The 19,901-nt window shown below is 39.4% G+C and overlaps 3 protein-coding genes across 3 annotated transcripts in view; all 3 read right to left on the reverse strand.

The window, feature by feature from the left end:
• LOC134822799 (protein ABHD13-like) overlaps nucleotides 1-19,901 on the reverse strand; it is a 948,842-nt gene that overhangs the window by 356,070 nt on the left and 572,871 nt on the right. The gene's annotated exons all lie outside the window — the stretch shown is intronic.
• Nucleotides 12,123-19,901, reverse strand: part of LOC134822924 (ATP synthase subunit a-like) — a 28,887-nt gene continuing 21,108 nt past the window's right edge. The window contains exons 2-5 of the mRNA XM_063834202.1: nucleotides 13,747-13,968; nucleotides 13,036-13,161; nucleotides 12,721-12,870; nucleotides 12,123-12,482 (exon numbers count right to left, since the gene is read on the reverse strand). Coding sequence (XP_063690272.1) covers nucleotides 12,219-12,482; nucleotides 12,721-12,870; nucleotides 13,036-13,161; nucleotides 13,747-13,962 — 756 coding nt within the window. The 5' untranslated portion in view covers nucleotides 13,963-13,968 and the 3' untranslated portion in view covers nucleotides 12,123-12,218. The remainder of the gene's footprint in view (nucleotides 12,483-12,720; nucleotides 12,871-13,035; nucleotides 13,162-13,746; nucleotides 13,969-19,901) is intronic.
• LOC134822923 (transcription elongation factor A protein 1-like) lies at nucleotides 14,102-18,129 on the reverse strand. Its single transcript, XM_063834201.1, has 8 exons — nucleotides 17,991-18,129; nucleotides 17,689-17,797; nucleotides 16,446-16,498; nucleotides 16,096-16,190; nucleotides 15,685-15,837; nucleotides 15,339-15,447; nucleotides 14,828-15,046; nucleotides 14,102-14,671 (listed from the first exon to the last, which is right to left on the reverse strand). The coding sequence occupies exons 1-8, from the start codon at nucleotides 18,120-18,122 to the stop codon at nucleotides 14,663-14,665; spliced, it is 879 nt and encodes a 292-aa protein (XP_063690271.1). The 5' UTR covers nucleotides 18,123-18,129; the 3' UTR covers nucleotides 14,102-14,662.

The following is a 19,901-nucleotide window of genomic DNA, read 5'->3' on the forward strand; positions in this document are numbered from 1 at the left end:
ATCACACTTGATTCCATGCATCTGTTCTTCTATCTGTTTAAGTCCAGATTCAAATAATTCCAGTATTTCATTCAGGTATTCTCTGGAATTCGTCATTTCTTCTTGTGCGACCGAAGCAAGTTGAGAGAACCTCCATTCCAAACTGTGCAGGTGTTCTTTTAGCTTCCGGTTTTCTGAAGGCGATTTTAGGATTCCGTAGAGGTGCCCCACTATAGGTATGTCTTCTAGGAAGTCCAGGCTACCCCAACTTCTCTTGTTTCGTGGTAGGTATACTGAGGTCAGATTGAGATCGTATGCCTCCTTGACATCTTCAAACTTCTGTATAAGGTGATCAACTGTTTCTTTGTGGTTGGATAAGGTAGCTTTCACCAGTGAATCAAATAGTGGATTTCCGTTTCCGCAGAGTTCTTCTTTAGTTACATTTTGAGTTTCCAGGATACAGTCCATCCTAGTAGAGAACGATACGAGTCTTGAATCCACAGCATTAGCACGGTAATACTTTCCCGTCTGTATGGTGCAGATTTTTGCATCATAGTCATATGCGAAAAGTCCACATCTTTTGTTGAGTAAACATGTGACGAAACAGTCTGCTGAAGTCTTCTCTTTTAGTATCTCTAGTACTCCGGCTTCAATAACAGCGAGTTGATGAATCCAGCAGCCATCAGTTGGGTTAAGCATGCTCGAGACCAGGGTCATGTTTGGTGAGCAAGGTAGAGCACACGCTTGTATCGGTACTTTAGGTACAGCCAGTTTTAGGAAAACCGACTGAAAAACAGTTTCAGTGCTTTGAGCAAGGATGTTCTGAGGAAGGAGCGCTAGACCCAGTTCTTCTAAGATAAATGGTGAAGCAGAGGTCACCATGTAGTCGTGGTTAGTAGACTCTTTTTTAGCAACGGCCAATGTGTTGCCTATAATCAGGTAGGGAAGGCAGGTAGTGAGAGTACACATTATGACACATGTGACCTATAGGGATTAAGGGTTTACAGGAAGTGATTATGGATTTTTACAGCAGCAATGAAGCAAATACATGTTGGCCCGATGAGTAAATCACAGTGCTCGAATATGTAGCGCGGGTTGGTTAGCTAAGGGGCGCTACCTCCTAATGCGGACCAACCACTATAGGAGACCATAATCCACTCAGAGTGCCAACCCGTGCGAGCAATAAACAAAGTGCTGAGGGTATAATCACTAATTTGTGAACTGTGGGTCTTTAGCGAGTAGAGCCTTTATTTTGAGTACTTTATTGGTACCCTAGTTCTGAGGCTGTAAGGTATCTCTTGCGTGCTCGTGCCAGGATCAGGAGTAATAGACTGTTCGTCTTCTTCTTTATCTTTTACTCGAGTTGAGGTAGTTGTACCCATCATTAGTTTCATCATAGGTAAGTTTTCATCTTCATCAGTAGTACGTTTTTTCAATAACGGTGCCGGAGCCGGGCCAGGATCGTCCGGCTTGGAACAGTCAAGTTGAGTCTGGTTAGTCCTGAGACCAGCAGGAACAAGTCGCATTGTATCAAAGTGGACTACTCGTTCTTTGTCCGTCTTACAGTGCTGTACCAGGTAGGTCCATTTAGTGAGGACTTTCTTGATTATCCAAGGTCCACTATAGTTGTTCTTGAATTTCCTGAAATCTTTGACGGAAGGGCTTAGTGGGATCCAGACTACTATTGTATCTCCTTCGGAATAGGTAGTGTGAAAACCTTTCTTTTTATCATAGGATGCTTTCTGCAACTGCTGGCTTGTTCCCAGGTTGGATCTCACCAGATCAAACAGTACACGCAGGTCCTGGTATTGTGCATAAGCGAGGTGAGTCTCTGATTTATACTCTTCAGTTGTAGTGGTGTCATACACTAGGTCTGCCGGTGTCCGCAACTCTCTGCCAAACTGTAATCGAGACGGAGTGAATCCAGTAGAAGCATGAACTGCACTGTTCATGGCAAAAGCGACAGCATTCAGTTTGGTAGGCCAAGATGAGTATTTATGTTTAACCAACTTCTTCAGTATTATGGCAATGTCTTTGTTAGCTCGCTCGCAGTCTCCATTCCCTCTGGCGTGATAGGCAGTAGTCTGGACTTTGTTTATGCTGAGAATCGAGTAGATGGACTTCATCAGCTCACCAGTCAAGTTATTAGCCTTGTCAGATAGTAACTTTTCGGGGATACCGTACACAAAAAACCAGGAGTCCATAAGAGCTTTAGCAATCTTAGCTGAGGTTCCATCAGTCAAAGGATACAGTTGCACGAACTTGGTAAATCTGTCTTTCATGGTCAGTATATACTTATGACGGCATGGACCATTAATGGGGCCTATTAAATCGATGCTGAGGAACTGGTTAGGCCTACTTGCAGTGAATAGCTTGAGAGGGGCTCCCGGTTTCTTCAGATAACTGCGATTGTTTAAGAAGCAGACCTCGCAGGTGTTGCAGTAGAGCTTCACAACTTTGGATAGGTAAGGGAAGTGGTACTTTTCACGTAGTCGGTGTAGAGTTTTGACTGGTCCTAGGTGACCACAGGAGTCGGAGTCGTGGTTGTCTTTCATCAATGAGTCTCTCGTGTCTTTAGGTACACAGAGCAATTCCCTGAACTTCTTGGAATTTCTGAAGAAATGCTTGTAGCATACTGAACCATCTTTGCTGAGGCAGTAGTGTTCGTACATCTGATAGTAATAGTTGAGGTCGTCACTATATGCAGATCGATCAGAATCTTTAGGTGGTTTGCCTCCATCTGTCAGCCATTCTTTAACTTTATTGAGATCATCGTCTTTGATCTGTGCTTCGTGAATTATACTGCTCTTGTAAGCAGATAAGGGGTTCTCAAAGGTTCCTTGATTTTCTTTCCACCTTTCGTTAGTTCCAGGAGTGGCATCAGCAGTGTCGAGGTTAGAAGCAGCAGGAGCGGAGATGTCCGCTGAATCAGAAGATGAGGGGGAAACAGTTAAATTAGTGTTTTCAGAGGAATTATGAGTGATTGTGGAAATATACGGTGTGTCCTGAGGGTGAGGATCGACCAGGATCTCCTGGAACAAATAAGGTAGAGTAAATTCATCGATGTGATAATCGCAATTGGGAAAAGCAGTACGAGTGTCCCGGTTGTTAACAATAGGTAAATTAACTGTCCTTATTCTAGGGCTATCTAAGTTTAAATTAAGATCTTTAGGAGAATCAGTAGAGTGAGGTTTGTGACTAGGGTAATGTGAGTGATCGTGTTGTTGAGGTGTATGCTGTAACCACCATCCATACAGACCGTCCGATTTAGAAGGTAATCTAGACAAAAGATCAGGTAATTCCATGAGTGCTCCTTCTTTGTATTTGATATCAAAATCGTAGTCAGCTAACTCTAGGATCCATCTCATAATCACTGCACAGTTAGTCTTCTTCATGAAATTCTCATAGGTTATGGCTTTCATGTCAACATAGACAGTGAACTTCTTATTAATAAGATAATAACGCCAGTGACTCACGAAATGTTTTAGTGCAAGGAACTCTCTCTTAAATGAAGGGTAACGCTGTTCAGTCTCAGACAGTATTTTGGAACCATATGCGATGGGTTTAAATTCCTTGCCAACCATGTGTCCGATCACTCCTCCTATACAGTAAGCACTAGCATCGGTCATAAGAACGAACTCTAAATCGGGTGAGGGGAAGGACAGAATAGGAGGTGAGGTTAAGGCACTTTTTAGGACATCAATACTGCTAACTGCTTCATCAGTCAGAACGAACTTCTCACCCTTGAGTGTATCAGTAAGGCCTTTCACCAGCCCTGCAAAGTTATCAATATGTGGACGAAACCAGGATGCAGCTCCAATGAATTTTTGAACTTGTTTCTTAGTACGAGGGACGTCCATGTTAATCAGAGCTTCTATTTTTTCTTGGTCGGCTTCAAGGCCCTTCTCAGAAATGTAAGTGCCCAAGAATTTGATGCGCTTTTTAAATAAAATGCATTTTGAGGGATTGAATCGCAAGCCTGAGGGGCGTATCCGTTCGAATATGGTCCTAAGATTAGAGATCATCTCTGGTATAGTTACGCTGGCAGATAAGATATCGTCGATGTATGCTGCCGCCGTCTCTGGAGGAAGCCCCACTAGAAGACGATCCAGTAAGTGCTGGAAGGAACTAGGCCCTCCACACAAGCCTAATGACATTCTGACAAACTCATAGAATCCGACACCAGGTATAGCAAAAGCAGTGTATTTTCTATGTTCAGGTTTAATGGGGATTTGTAGAAAGCCATCCTTCATGTCAAGGTTGGAGAAGAACTTCTTCCCGTGGCACCCAGCTGTTATGGTGTTCACAGCAGGTACACTACAGTAGCTTCGGCTGGAGATGGAGTTGAGCTGACGGAAGTCGATCACAATTCTAGTCTTACCCTTCCTTTTGAGGATGATGGCCGGTGAGTTATAGTCACTAGAAGAGTGTTGTATGATACCCGCATCTAATAGCTCCCTAATCTCATTAAGACAATCAGATCTCAGGTGAAATGGCACTCTTCGGTAATTAGCCCTCACAGGTTTATCACTGCTAAGGGGTATCTCATGATGTATCATATTGGTGGACCCTAGTTCACTTCTATCTAGGGCAAAAACTTCGGGGAAATCAGCTACCATCTTATATGCCAACTGTTTCTCTTCTTCGTTAAGGTTCTCATTACTAGGTAGTCCCAACGCATTAACTATCATTTCTATACGACGAGGATTATTATCTTCCCATTGGAACTGTTTCTTAACGCCATCAACTATGTTACTAGGTGTGTAAAACCCATCAGGGTCTTCTTCAGTGACTGTATTAATATTAGGGTTCAATGGAACTAAAGAGCCCATCACAAAGCCTTCAGGTAACCAAATCTCAGCCTCGTCACCACAGGAGACAGCTATTTCTGTGTGTCCATGTTCAACAAACAGAGTAATGCCGTCCACGTAATTAGGATCTCTTAGGAACGCGGCCTCCGGTGATACTTCGAAAACACAAGGGCCTGAGTAATTAGCAGTTAAACCTCCTGTTTCTAACACAACACAATTGACGGTCTTGATTTTAGAGACAAGGGTACTATCAGAGCAACTAAGAATATATCTTTTCGGGGTAGGTTTGTCACTAAGGCTTGCTATGAAGGCGGAGTTGCTCAGTGTTTTCTGGCCAAAGTCCATAACCATATTATATTTTTCGAGGAAACGCTGCCCGAGGATGCAGTCTTCACTCAATTTCGACGTGACTACCAGATCAGCGTGAAATAGAGAGCTGGCTAACCTAAATTCGGCTTCGGATATTATACCTAAGACCTGGAGTGGAGTACCAGTGACTCCGATCAGTTTAAAAGAAGCTGGTGTAAGTTTAGAAAGAAGGCCCTGTTTTATAACATAATCCTCACTAACTAGGTTCATGCTGGCTCCGGTATCTACTAATACAGTGACAGGATACCCAAAGATGCAAGTATGTAGATACACGTGTCCTTCACATGCCCGTATACTCACTGGTTGATTGACGTCTACTTGATCTATTTCTATGGAGCCAGGGGCATCGACCCTCCCGCTAGGGGAGGGACCTTCTAGTTTTTTGGAGCGTGTGCAGTAGGAGCATTAAATTGGCCTGACTGATGGTCACTATTGGGTCGAGAAAAGTTAGATGAGTGGTTCGCGTGATTGTAATTGTCTCGTTGACGACCTTCGTAGGGTAGATTAGCTGAGCCATTGTACGGAACATTCTGATTATTATACCTAGGCTGGGCCTGTCCCAAAGTGTTATGCTGATAGGGTCTCTCAGTAGGGTTTTCAGGATGTTGGGTAGGTTCTGAAGCTAATGGTCCGGTATGCTGCTGATTCCGTAAATACCTGGCTCTCTTCCTACACTCTCTCATTATGTGACCTTGTATGCCACAGAAATTACATGAGATGTTACGAGATCTGGGTGCTGACTGTCGAGGTTCACGTAAGGGGCAATGAGATGCTATATGGCCAGTCCTTTGGCAGCTATAACATACTATTGGTGAGTTACCAAATTGTAATCCACGATCATTGGTGTAGTAACTTCCGGTAGCATTGTTAGTTGGTGGAAAACTAACGTTAGCCTGAGCAGGTGCGTGTTGAAATGGTAGAACAGAGTTATCAGGCGGTAGTTCAGGAGTGACCAGCTCGGATTTCAAGACTGACAGTGTCACCTTATCACCTTCTTTAAGTGTGAACCTAGCTCGATAAGCACTGTCTAACTTTACAGCCTCTTCGAGACATTCGGCGAAGGTACCCTCCTTACCGATCAGCAGGATTGAAATCTCGTCACGGAGGACTCCTCCTGATAAAGCGTCCTTTAAAATGGATTCCATGGCGACTTGCTCCTCAACAGTGTAGCCCAGCCTACCGAGGTCCCTTAGTCTCTCTCCAAATTGAGCAACAGTCTCGTCTAAGCCTTGTTTAGCCCGTTTTATTTCGAATCTGGCTTGAACGGCTTCTCTGGGTGAGCTTAAAGCCTTGATCACCATGGTTTTGAAACTGTCCCAGTTCGAGGTGAGCCCTGGGATGGACACGATGGTGTTAAGTGATTTAGAGTCTAGGTACGTGAGAAACGTGTTTATAGCCTGATTTCCCTCTAGGCCGGTAACTGAACGGTAAGGCTCAAATGTGTCGAAAAAGGTAGTAATGTTCATAGCGGAAGGGTCAAATGGATCCGGTCTCCTGGAGCCTGCCACTCCAGCTCGAAACCCCATTTTAGCCTCGTTCACTGCAGACTCAGAGGCCTCTCTTTTTACCTTACGCATGAACTCTTCGACCTTTGACTTTTGGTCCTCATTAAGACCAAGCTCTTCTATTCCTGACATTCTCGGTAAATATGATCGTACGATTTGTACTTAAAGTAAGTTAAACAGCACGTGAGGTTACGAGAGTATGATAAAATGAGGAGCTGATTTGAGCTAACGTTAAATTAACAACGGAGACGTAGATAGTTAGCTTTAAGTAAATGATACGTTCAATCGAGGTCGAACGTCTTGTGTGAGTAATTGAAACGTTTCTTCAAAATACGACAATCCTAGCAGTACAAAATGATGACCTTCGTGAAAATGATCCGGTAGATTTATCAATGAAAGGCCTTGACTAATTAACTCTATGCACTGAACTAAGCGTAGAGCGTATTGGTAAGGGGTAAAAGGAGCAAAAGACTGTGTATTGCCCGGGTTCTCCACCACTTGTAGAGCTACTCGGTTTGAATTTAAAAGGGGACTGTATTTAGTTTGATATTGAAGTGAGTACAAAGGAGACAAGTTATATGAAATCCTAGTAGGATAAAGTAATGTGACTTGATAGTAATTTAGGGTATAATATATAAAGAATAACTAAGTCTTAAATAAAATAGCAACCCGTTTTAGGTTAGATTACTCAACGGTTGAAAGCCGTGAGATCAAGGTTGTAAAGGTAAAAGTTGAATAACTTGTTAAAGAGGCACTCTAGTGCTCTCGTATCCCATATATATATAGCCCTCGATTAATTATCAATAGAGCGATAAGAAGGTATACTGGAGCTGGGTAAATTGCCCCTAATAAGGTTACTCCATGTTAATATATATATCTATTTCCTGGCTAATTAACTTCTCCATTAATATAATTAATATGATAAAAACTTAATAAGATAAAACTTAACGTAATAAAAGTTTATAGGGGGGAGTCTCTGTCTTAGATTGTCCAACTGGGCCCTCTTGACAAAATAATAAGCTTATTCCAACTATATTTGGTTGTCCAGTATCTCTTATACACCAGTTGGAGTATCTTGCGAAAAAAGAACATGCTGCATCGCTTTTGGTAACCCGGGGACTGGTAAATTCCATGAAAGGTAAATCTCTTGCTACAACCGACACGGAATCGACAGATGAGCTCCAAGACATGTTAAAACAGCGTGTTTTGGAATATAAAGAACAACAAGAGGAGATACTTACAAAGGTTGATAAGGATACTGCAAGGGTTTTGGAGCAGATTAGCGAACCATGGGGCTCAAATTGGCTCTCATGTTTACCACTTAGAAAACATGGTTTCGTTCTAAATAAATCTGAATTCAGGGATTCTATCAGATTGCGGTACAACTTAGATCTGGATCGTTTACCATCAAAGGCATAGGACCTCAAGCCAGGACATTTGAGAATCAGAAACTTCTATGCAATAAAATTGCTTATAAAAAGAAGCAGAATTACAACGATATTATAAATTATTATCGGTGTAAATTATCATGTTTAATTAGGAAATTAATTTTATTTTGCATTAGATTTAGAGGATCAAGAAATACCTCAAACAAAACTTATGAATTATCTAACATGGACGATTTAGAATTTAACTCTTTCGAATCGAAAGCCAACTAATTTTTCAGTCCCATGGACTGGGTTTTATTTTTGCAATGATGATGTTGATAATATATAACCTGTAATACTATTCTGTATATATCTAATTTCGTTTTCCAAAAAGAAAAGTCATTAGACAGTTGTAAATATCGAGAAACAACACAACACAACAACAATGGCGAACCTAGCAAGCTAGGATCGAGGGGCCGATCTCCTTTTATTTTGCGGTGCGGCCACGGTCCTTTCGGTACAGATTTCCCTGCAGCGCCAGCATAGTCGGGACGCAACCCCAGGCATATACACTCATGTTATTTTCGCAGCTCTTATGAGAGCCAATATACCATTCACACCATGGTTTGGTGAATGACGGCTGTCCATCAATTTTGAAATCTTGGCCCAACTGGGATTCGAACTCGCAACGTCAGGGCCAGTAGACAAGCAAATTAACCAACTAAGCCACTGAGCCACCATTCATAATAGACAGTTGTAAATATCGAGGACTTGGACTATAAATTGAGCTGAGGACAAGAAATTCAGTAAACTCGAATTATTATTAATTACTGTATTATTATTAATATAACAATGTTTTGTGTTTTGGTTATATCGGTGCTGATCAGCAGTTTTTTGATTTATCATAAAGTACATGTATATTGTATAACGTTTCGTAAGAACCAAAAGTAATTTTAATTATCAATAAAATGATTACAAGCGGTGACTTTTGAGTTTTTAGCTTTTTGGATTAGGATAACTTGTTCGTTTCATTTGGTATAAAGGTATAAAAAAGTATGGTTGATTTTTCAATATAATCCGACGTTTCTGATTAGGAACCGACCGGATATCCGGCTGAATCCAGATCCGGCCGGATATCCGGCTTCAATATTGAATATCCGGTTCCGGCTCCGGCTTCGGTTTCAAAAATGTTGCCGGGTTTTTGCCAGATATTTCTTTTAAAAATTGATTTCTAAAATCTTGAAATGCATAGTTTTGTTACATTTTAACTCGAATCCTTAAAAAATTAAAAATAGTTTGACTAGGTGCGGAGTTTGAAAAACAAAAAAATTTTCGGCTAATAATGAACAGGGCCGGGTATAGCATGACACGTTAAGAAAAGTGGTTTTAAGAAAAACTTTGAAAAAATTTTGACTTGGAAAATTTTCGGTCCGAGTCAATCTGCAATCTCGATTAGTACCTCCCGTATCGAGAGCTTCAGCTTCCGAGCTCGTAGTCGTACGTTGCAAAGGGGAGGTCTGCCTTCCGAGATCGCATTACCAATTACCAGGGGGAAGCCTCGAGTCCAAAATTGTGTATCCCCCGGGCCCCGGCTATAAACGCAACATATATAGTATATAGAGGAAAACCGAACCCTATTAGTATTACGAACAGTCACTATAAAGTGCTTGTTACTATTGTGTTGTCACTATATAGTGCGATTACCACCCTGCCCTTTTGACCCCCTATAGATGTGAAATCCGCAAGGCACAGTAATGGCTGGCCTCCCGTAAAAGCAAAATTTGACGGACATGAATATCAACAAAAGAAGTGGAAGAATTATGATATATTAGTTGAACTCTATTATAGTTGCATAACTAAAACAAACTGGGATACTTCTAGTGTGTCAGTGTGGACCACAGTGTGGCACTTACAGTTACAGTCACGGTTGTTAGGTGAAATTTCATATTATTGTCAATATAATTGTGACAGCTTATTTTTTAACAATCTTATAAATGACTCCTAATTGTTCAATAAACAAGTTCGACAGATCTAGATATTGAAAATGAAAGCAGACCGAATCAGTGAACGAACCAAATGTCCAATCAGCTCCCAGTTGGCTCCTAGTTTGTAAACAACAGAATGAATAACATTAACAGGAAAATAAATATTAATTAAATATGAAATCTTACAAGGAAAATATAATTAAATATGAACGTAAAATTCATAAGCGTGGTCGCAAACTATTGTATTCTGAACAAATGCGTCTGGAAATGAGTAAAGCAACATTTAAGACACAACATTTCTCCTGATAAGAAATTTTAAAAAACTACCTTATCACTTATACGTGTAGAAATGTTGTGACAAATAAAACAGTGTGATGCTGCTTAAATATCAGTCACTGCTGTCTACTAGTTAGTGACTGTTCATATGTAAGCTCTCCTCCAAATATGTACTTGGGTTTATATACGCGCAACAATTTCGTCATCAGACGAAAGTTAAGAACTTTTGAGTTGCAGAGTTATTTGAAAAATGCCGGTCCTCGATAATGGATAAATTGCGGTGACCTTGATCTGCTTTATATTATAATTGAATTCATTCTGCTCGAGATCAACGATCTGAAGAACTGACAAAGCTTTCCGATCTTCTTTTGCGGTAACCTTATAATTACGGTGCAAATTACATTTAGCCACCAAGACGCTACCACGATCTTATTAGTCAAAATAACATAGTTAACAAAATGCAGAAAGAAAGAGTAAACTTGTGACGGCTCCACAACTTGTTTATTTGCATATCTTTTATTGCCTCGAAAATTATCTTAAATGATTCCCAGTTTGATTTTGCTCGGCGTACATATGACATCAATTGCATGCAGAATCAAGCTAGTACTATACATTATACAACCATGATTGCATACGTATTATTTCATACGTATATCTTGTCATACGTTATGACCCGCCGCGCGGCTCCCCCTGTATCGTAGAAACGCTAAAAGGAGTTTTTTAGTGTCTTAGTTTGGGGTCTTAGGGGTCGTTCACATATAATATTACGTAATCAGCCGAGGGGGGAGGGGGGTTTCCAAATGCATACGGTTGACTACGGGGGGGGGGGGGGGGGGGGGTTTCGGTCGTTGATTACGTAATCAAAATTTTCTTTTTTACCCTCTAGAATGATAACAATTTGACAATATTTTAATCCAAATTACATTCAATTTTACTCTGATAGTGATAAAATTTAGAAATTGATCGAATATCCGGCTATATTATAGTAAGTAGTTTAGAAGGTGCTTGGCCGGATATCATAACAATGATTTCGGCTCATCACGATAGCATGATCAGGGTAGCATGAAACGTAGAGAAAAGTGTTTTCTAGGAAAAAAGTCAAGGGGGGGGGGGGGGGTCAGGCCATGATTACGTAATAATAATATTGCTGTCAGGAGGGGGGGGGGGGGGGGTTGGGTCTTGATTACGGTTGGGGGGTAAAATTAAAAATTGCTCAAATATTGATTACGTAATATGTGAACGACCCCTTTGTGAAACGACAATGGGGGTCACGAGTACGACGTGATACATAACAACGTATATCAAGTTGGACATGCTAGTTCTGTGGAGATATGGTGTGCGGCGTGCGCCCACTCATAGTTTGGGTAGTTTGTAGTAATATATTATATAATACATGATATGCTTTTGCATTTTAATTTAATAACATATTAACTTAAATCACTTACTAACACCCTCCTCCCTCCGTGATTAGTTTTACACATAGCTTTTGTGTTAAAATTACACTAGTGTAATCATTTTGAAACCCCTCCCTCACCCTCATCGCAATGTAGTTTCCATCGGAAGGGGTCGTTCACATACTACGTAATCAGCTGAGGGGGGGGGGGCGTTTCCGAATGATTACACTACCGTAATTTTGACACAATAGCTATGTGTAAAACTGATTACGGAGGGGGGGCCGGGGGGACTGGGGAGGGGGGGGGGGGTAAAAATGTTCCAAAAAATTATTACGCAATATGTGAACGACCACTAAAATTAATTCCCTTTCGTATTTCCAATTTCATTTCAAAATCGTTGCACCGCCATAATCTTTGAGAATTGAGTAAAGCGAGATTACCAAAAGCGAAGTCGAAGTATTAGTACATCATCATACAATAATCTCAAACGAATAATTTATGAAAAGAACTATTTTATTATCAGTTTATCTGCTCAATGAAGCTCGTGGGCGTCGTTCAGGTACATGGTGGTCAACATACAGAACACATAGGCCTGTACTACAGCGACGGCAATCTCCAGAATACACACAGGGACTAGAGCTGCGGTGCAGAGGACCCCACCGATAGCGCCACCTGCAGTTCCGCTAGCCAGCATCTGGGCACCGAAATCAGAGATGATATGCAGGATCATGTGGCCAGCAGTCAGGTTAGCTCCAAGACGAACTCCAAGGGAGACAGCCCGAGAGAAGAATGAGATCTGAAAAAAATGTATTTTGTAAGTCATTATTAGATTAAGGTAAACAAGATGTATAAGCAAAATATGATAAGGATACTTTAACTACGTTAAACAAAAGTGATATCAAATGAAGTTGGCTCGTAAGATGTGTCAACAAAAATATCAAAATTCTTCATTAAAAATTATATTCAGTCGTATTTCAAAATTCTTGTATCGTTTTTTAATCGAAAACAACAAGAAGATAAATTTAAAAACTCACCGTCTCAACAGGAACAAGCAACAGTGCCAACCCAACAGGTGCTCCAGGAGGGAAGAAGAACGAGGCGAAATCCAGCTTGTGTTTTGCGATGCATTTTATTGTGAGCCCAGCGATCAGAGTGGTACTCATAGCCACTGTGCACCCGATAATCTAAAAGTTATGACGATGTTTTTTTGCAGTTGCAAAGTTTATATCAGACAGAATATCTGAGATGACATTCTCAATTCTCAAATCTATGATTTCAATCAGCCCAGTCAGAAAAGTATTCGAATGGAGGCAAGTGAAATTGATATGAAATTGATATCTGAAATGTACCTGAGTAGGCATCTCGATGTAAGGCAGAAGGTTTGTGACATTGCAGAAACCGATGGTGGTGAAGAGACCAAGGGCGAAGGGGAAGTAACGGGCACCTTCCTCTCCCAAGTTCTGTTTACACAAATCCTGAAAAGCAATCGTTATAAGTTATAATTGTACAAATTGTCGCCTGTCCGACGTCATTTGATGCCTCGCTTTTAAGCTCGTAATTCTTCTTACATCTTGTAAAATTTTGAACTTCTTCGCAAGTAGATTATTAAATCGTTCTTGGCTCAACTAGCTTTTAACTTATTCCCACGAATGCAAACGTTAGTTTGGAGAAATTATGTATCGGACCGCGCGTAAAGTAGGTGCGTGTCCGGCGCGCGTTCCTAAATGCTGACAGAGAACATTACCAGTCGGATGCTTAGATAATAAATACACCTTTCAAACTAGCAATAGGTTGTCTCTATGGGAGCCAGGAGAGTTCTCGGAGGAAGAAAACTATTCATCCAGACAACTAGCAAGGAAATTATGACGGGCCAAAAAATCCCTTTATAGAATTAGTTGGTGAAAGGAAATTGTTATTGTTGTAGGCAGTTTACAGGGGGGAAATATACCACATTGCAATGGCCATTGACAATGTCCGAGTAAGCTAAATTAGAATCGTGACTCATTTTCATCCATGATAGTAATAGCAAGGAATAGGATAAATACTCAATGATTACTTACTTGGACGAAACCGTAGAGCTTTTCTTTGGCAGCCTGGCCTCTTGTGGGGATAACCCTCATTCCCTTGGCGGCTTCAATCAGCGCCCCAGAAGCAGAAGTCTCGTCTTTTTGGACATGGGTAGTATGGATGTAGTTGGTGAACTGGATAGGAGCTGCTAGTGCGCGGGCACCAGTGCACAGACCCTGCCGCAGCATAATTCTGGAGCAGCTCAACATCTTGCTTGGGATAAATAATATGGTTACAACATTTTACTAGAGATCTTTAATATGGAGTTATTTATTATTTTCATATTAAAGTAGTAAGGATATTTATTAAGGGACATTGACTGATAAAGATGTAATAATATACAAATCAGTAATAGTAATAGTGTTCAAACAAATTAGTTTGATTAAATATGACTGTCAATCAAATTGTAAAACTGTATTATACCACACACTCTGCATCATGCTATAATAACACTGGACGTTATTTAAATGCCTCACGTGTGCAAAAATGCACACAATTTATTATATCTGAGTGAGTTTATGTTCTTTATTATGCTGCGATTTATTTATTATTACTAATTATTACTAATTATTATTATTACTATTTACCGTATTCACATTTATATTCTATAAATAGAGTAGAAACAGCGCTTTCAGCTTGCAATAATTTAATTGGATGAGGCTTAACTGCAACAGTTTTAAATGAGGATTTCAGCGAGATTAAATTGATCTTAAATTGTGTAAAATACAGTTTAAATACAGTCAAGATAAAACTTAAAAGAATATGTAATACGCTAAATGGCATCGAATCCTCGATAAAAACAATATAACGTCTTTGACTTGGTCTGCAGTTTGTGCAGGTATCTGATTGCCGATAGCGTGAAACATAGCTGATAGTAGTTTGTGACTATTTCGTCGGTTTTGGAGGACTTCAACAGAACTGAAATAATAATGGTTACTATTTTGGGGCACATCACAACAACAAAAAATGAGACGAAATTTCTGTCCAAAGAAATAATAATCTTACTCTAATCAACTCTAATCAACTTTATAACTAACTTTAAACTTACTAATCAATAAAATTTCTAAAACGTACCTTCCATCTATGACCACAGTGCTCACAAACACAGAAAGTAGTCATGGGTTCATCCGCACTTCTCGTCTGCAGCTGATTATAAAGCACATCACTCTTCTTGCACTTCCCGCAAGTCAAGAGATTGGTTTTAGTTCCGCTTGTTACTGCTATCTGCGCCTCTCTTATCGCTTCCTTCTGGTACTCGTTCCTTTTTTCTCGCATCCTCTGGCTTGCCATTTCCTGATAGGATAAAGTTAGTATATGATAAAATGCGATCTCTGTCGTGGAGAGATTCGAAGTTGGTGGTTGAGATCGAGAGGGTATATATAACTTTAGGAGACCTCAACCACTAACCACATACAATCCTGTACGTGCTAAAATCAAGTATAGTTTGAGCTTCGAGAAGAGTAAATTTTCGAGTGAAAAATAATGCTCCTGCTTGATTGCAGTAGTTGAGCACTTTTTGGGAAACCAAGCAACAACTAATTATCAATAATTAATATATATTGTTTATACTGAGCAAAGATCTCACCTCAGGGGCCATCTTAGCAACCATCTCGGCCGACACGCCGCCAGTTAAAACCAGGGTTATGAAATCTGGATTCTTTTCGTCTCCCAAGTTAGACACTCTGCTTCGGATCCTGGGAGGTACATTTTTTCAAACTTCAGCTTTTCAATTTTAAAAGTCTATCGACATGAAGTGTTAAAGAAACCGAGTCAAGGCATCACCAAACATTACCAAGAAAGTATAACCAAATGTTTACCGATAAAGTGCTGTATGAAATTTGACTTTATTTATTATTATTTATTTATCTATTTGCGAAAAATATTGAAGACAAACAATGTCGACTATGGATGATTAATATTTCTTATCTGACCTGTTTTTATACTTCATATTAGTCCCCCTCATCTCCTGAAATATACATTTCTCAATATCAGACGCTACTTGATACACGCTGACTTTAGCTTCGCCACCATCCTCAACCCTTCTCTTCTTCATTGCGTTGTATAGCAGGTCTCTACATTTGTTCCTGAACGGTGCTTATTAAACAATGTTATCAATTTAAATTGAAGCACATCGTTTAAATACCATTCTATGTTTCATTTCGAAACACTTACAAACTGCATTAAATTAAAATCTAATTCGTGTTTAACTTTCTGACAATGAACTAAACAAACGAAGCGCCAATCTATCCAACATATTTTTAATGTATATTTAACATGTTTAACATATTTAACATATTTAACATACTAACATATTTAACACTTTAAAAGGTCTGACTGCCTACCTGACTGGGTCCTGCAAATCTTCTGCACCCTCTGGGAGATCCTCCTCTTCCTTTGGAGAAGGGGAGAGAGCAAGAGCTGGCTCCATTTCTTTCACCTGAAAACACCTTTTATAAACCTTTTATAAACATCTTCTACTTTGAAAATAACTGCAGTTGTTATAGTATAAACAATAACCAGTGACCAGTGACCAGCCACTATCCTTATCTATATTCTATTTTATTAAATATTTAAATCTTTATCTACAGAACAGTTCGCCTCATTTCTTTTTGGAAAAGAAATTGCCATTGGATACCAAGAGCTATTTAAAAAATTTTATAATCAGTAAGATTGTGAATAATTTGAAACTTACCGGCGCTACTTTTTCTTCTGATTTCAAGTTTTCTTTAGGTTTGGTGTTAGGAACTGAAAGATAAAAACCGACGTAGAGTAAAAGAAATGGATAATTGGTTTCAAACCGATGAATAAACTTGTGGAAAAACACTCATTTAAAAGTCATATACATTAAAAAACCTCCCTTGTATTCATCAGCACCAATGGAGGACCCCAAGGTGATAGTGTTTCAGGCCTCTGTTTCACAGTCACTCTAGCTGGTGCCTGCTACCACCTGCGTGCCGTGACGCTGCGACCAACCCCCCCTATAAGCCCTAGCGGCATGCCTGAAGAAGATGCCTACTCTGATGACATCGACTATCTTGGTGAAGACAAAGATGCTCTAGAAGCCCTCCTCCCTATCGCTACTAAGGTGTTCAAAGAGTGGAATCTGAATATTAATGAATCAAAGACAGAGTTTGTACACGTCTACATAGCTGGGAAAGATGAGGTCATGGATGATGGTAAACCCCTTAGAATGAATGAAGAATGGTGCAGTAGCAAGTTGTTGGGTTCTCTGCTAGAAAGTAGGAAAGATGTCACCAGAAGAATCATGCTAGCCAATGTAGCATTCCAGAACTTCAAGAAGGTCTGGTGCCAGAGTAAGATCCCCCTACAGAAGAAGCTGAAGGTCTATGAGGCTCAAGTAGTATCTATCCTCATGTATAACTCTAGTTGCTGGGGAATGCCTAAATCGTACTGGGACAAACTAGATGCATGTCACCGTAACCACCTCAGAAAGATCATGAATGTCAGCTGGCCACGCAGTATGATGTCCAAAGATACCCTCTACAAACAGAGTAACTCTACCCCTATGTCTGAGCGTGCTGAGTTATCTAGGTGGAAGATGCTAGGACACATACTGAGGAGCGATGAAAGATCACCAGCTCAAGCTGCGCTGTGTTTTGCTGTCGAGATGTGTAGTGAAGTTGGTAGACTCGGGGCTCACAGACGTAACCTCCTACACCACCTGAAGGTTGACCTCTGGAAGCGTTTCATCTTGCTGGAGTCGTATGATGATATTCTCAATTTGAGAGAACTTGCTAGTGACCGTGGTTATTGGAGTAAATTGTTTAACTTTATACTTGAGTACAAGTCAATTTGACTATTGGGACATATAATTTTACAAAGGATCACGTTTCGGTTCTAAATTATTTTAGGATTGTTGACATTTGAAAGATTGACAGTACATGTTTGATAATAATACATTAAAAATACCCTACCTGGTACAAGTTTTTTCCAACTCTTGATGAGAGATTTGGTGAGGGAAGCTAATTCGGGGTTCTCGGTTCTCTTTCGGATCGTGTTCACTGATAATCCAACACGTGTTTTCTGTAAGGGTTAGTTTCGTTATGCAATGTTTATTTTGGTAATTATCAGGCAGCACATGACCATAACAATAATGATTTCAAACTGATCACTTGGTCGTATTTTTTGGGATACCAATTTAATACATTATTTATCGGTATAAATAATACAATTTATTAATATTAGCACAATGAAATACCTTATACAAATCAAATACCTGCAGCATCTCGAGGGACATGGGGAGGGACTGTAGGGCTTTGAGTAAATCTGTAACATTGTCCTCGTTGAAATCTTTTGCCTTGATAATAGAATCTAATTTTCTACCAATACTGAAAACATCATCTGCCATCCTGATAAATGTAGCAAATTGAGAATTTAAACTTATATTAAATGGGAAGCTTCTACTAAATGGGAACAGATTGGATAGCGAAGATTATTAAGGAAAGATAAAGGTCTTCCAAACTCGTGCTGTCTAGCTTCTCGATTAAAGGTATGTGGCAAGATAAGACTTATTTGATTGAAACCAATATTATTGTGAGGCACGGCACAATCATAAAAACAAAAGTTTCATTTTAACAAATGATTTTTCTTTTCTTTTAAAAATAAATAACAATATCGACATAGCAACACGAACGTGATCGTATTGTTTCAGACAATGATAAAAACGCATCAAAAACTCATAACCGTGATTTTAGACAAAATTATATAATTTGGCTGTGTTGTATAAATTAGGAATATTTTGGTTTCGCCCACTTTTCGACAGGATGTAACTACTCACTATTTAGTATTTATTGTCATAAGGACCATGACCACGTCGTGGTGTGATGGTTGCTTCTGAGACAGACTGAAAAAAGGCTCAAGTTCAAGTTTGAGGAACAGTACTGTTCAGAGAAACAAAATTGTGAAAGTGGTTGCTTGCAATGTATGGCTTAATCTGTGTTAACAGCTGATGCCTGGCATCAGTAGATTTATCAAGAACTTTGATTGACAGGCAGATTTGGACTCTCCAATAATTTTGATAGGACTATTGAATTTGTAAGATTTGCTAGTTAGACGGTGGAAATATGTTTAAACGTTTTCTAGAGACGAAGTTCAAAGTTTTATTCAACATATATTTATTTATAACAGATTCATTAACTGACATTGTTATTTTTATGACATTATTGTTATTAAATCTAAAATAGCTACTAATTTTATGACAAAGGAGCTCATAACCTTATTTCTAAGGATTCTATTCTGTGTTAGTTGTCGACACCTGCACCCTATGAAGGCCTTTCATGAAGATTATGAGTCACTGATGCAAAAGGTCATTTCGCATTTAAATTCAATTTTAGCCAAAGTGCGAACATGATAACTGCATGAATTCACCTCACAAATAAAGAATTCAGCTGTTGTCCAGTTACCCCTATTTTCACATTAATCTGAGGTGATCAGCTGATGAACTGAACCTATATACAATTGCTGTACGTAAAGGGTCAGTTGAAAGCACGTGGAGCGGAGCCTTTAGTCAGCACTTTAGAAGAAACGTCAAATTTACCAGTATGACTTGAATCTCATAGGCTATGAAATATAAACATGACAATCTTGAGGATGTACTGATCAATTTTTACTGGTTGGATATAAAGAAAAGGATTGCATTCAAAATCTTACAACTATCTCACAAGTCCTTGCTAAGATTATACTATCTTATAAATTAAGATTAAAAAGTTTGTCACACATAGTCGACTTTTGACGATAAAGCACATGATATAAACAATGGGAATTATTATGAATGAGTACTCCACATCACTGAGAATACATTAAAACATAGATAAAAATCAAATAACACATCGAAATGATTATCAAATAAGGTGAAATGATTTCTGAAATGTAATGACAACACTAACATATTCTAGTAAAATTATGACAGTATTTCCGTTAGCGCTCGATTTTCATACTACGATGTAAATTGAAGAAAATAAGCGCGGCGCGCCTAAAATTTTGATTTCTGGTTTCATTTTAAATCATTTTTGGCCACAATTAATATAATTCCATTACAAGATATATGAAAGCATTTTCCACTATAAAGCACCAAAGTAAAAAAATTAAGTGCGCGCAATAGCCTAAATTTTTACCACTTTTAAAAAAA

This window comes from Bolinopsis microptera, chromosome 11 (genome assembly GCF_026151205.1).
Source record: "Bolinopsis microptera isolate Bmic1 chromosome 11, MBARI_Bmic_1.0, whole genome shotgun sequence".
Lineage (NCBI taxonomy): Eukaryota > Metazoa > Ctenophora > Tentaculata > Lobata > Bolinopsidae > Bolinopsis > Bolinopsis microptera.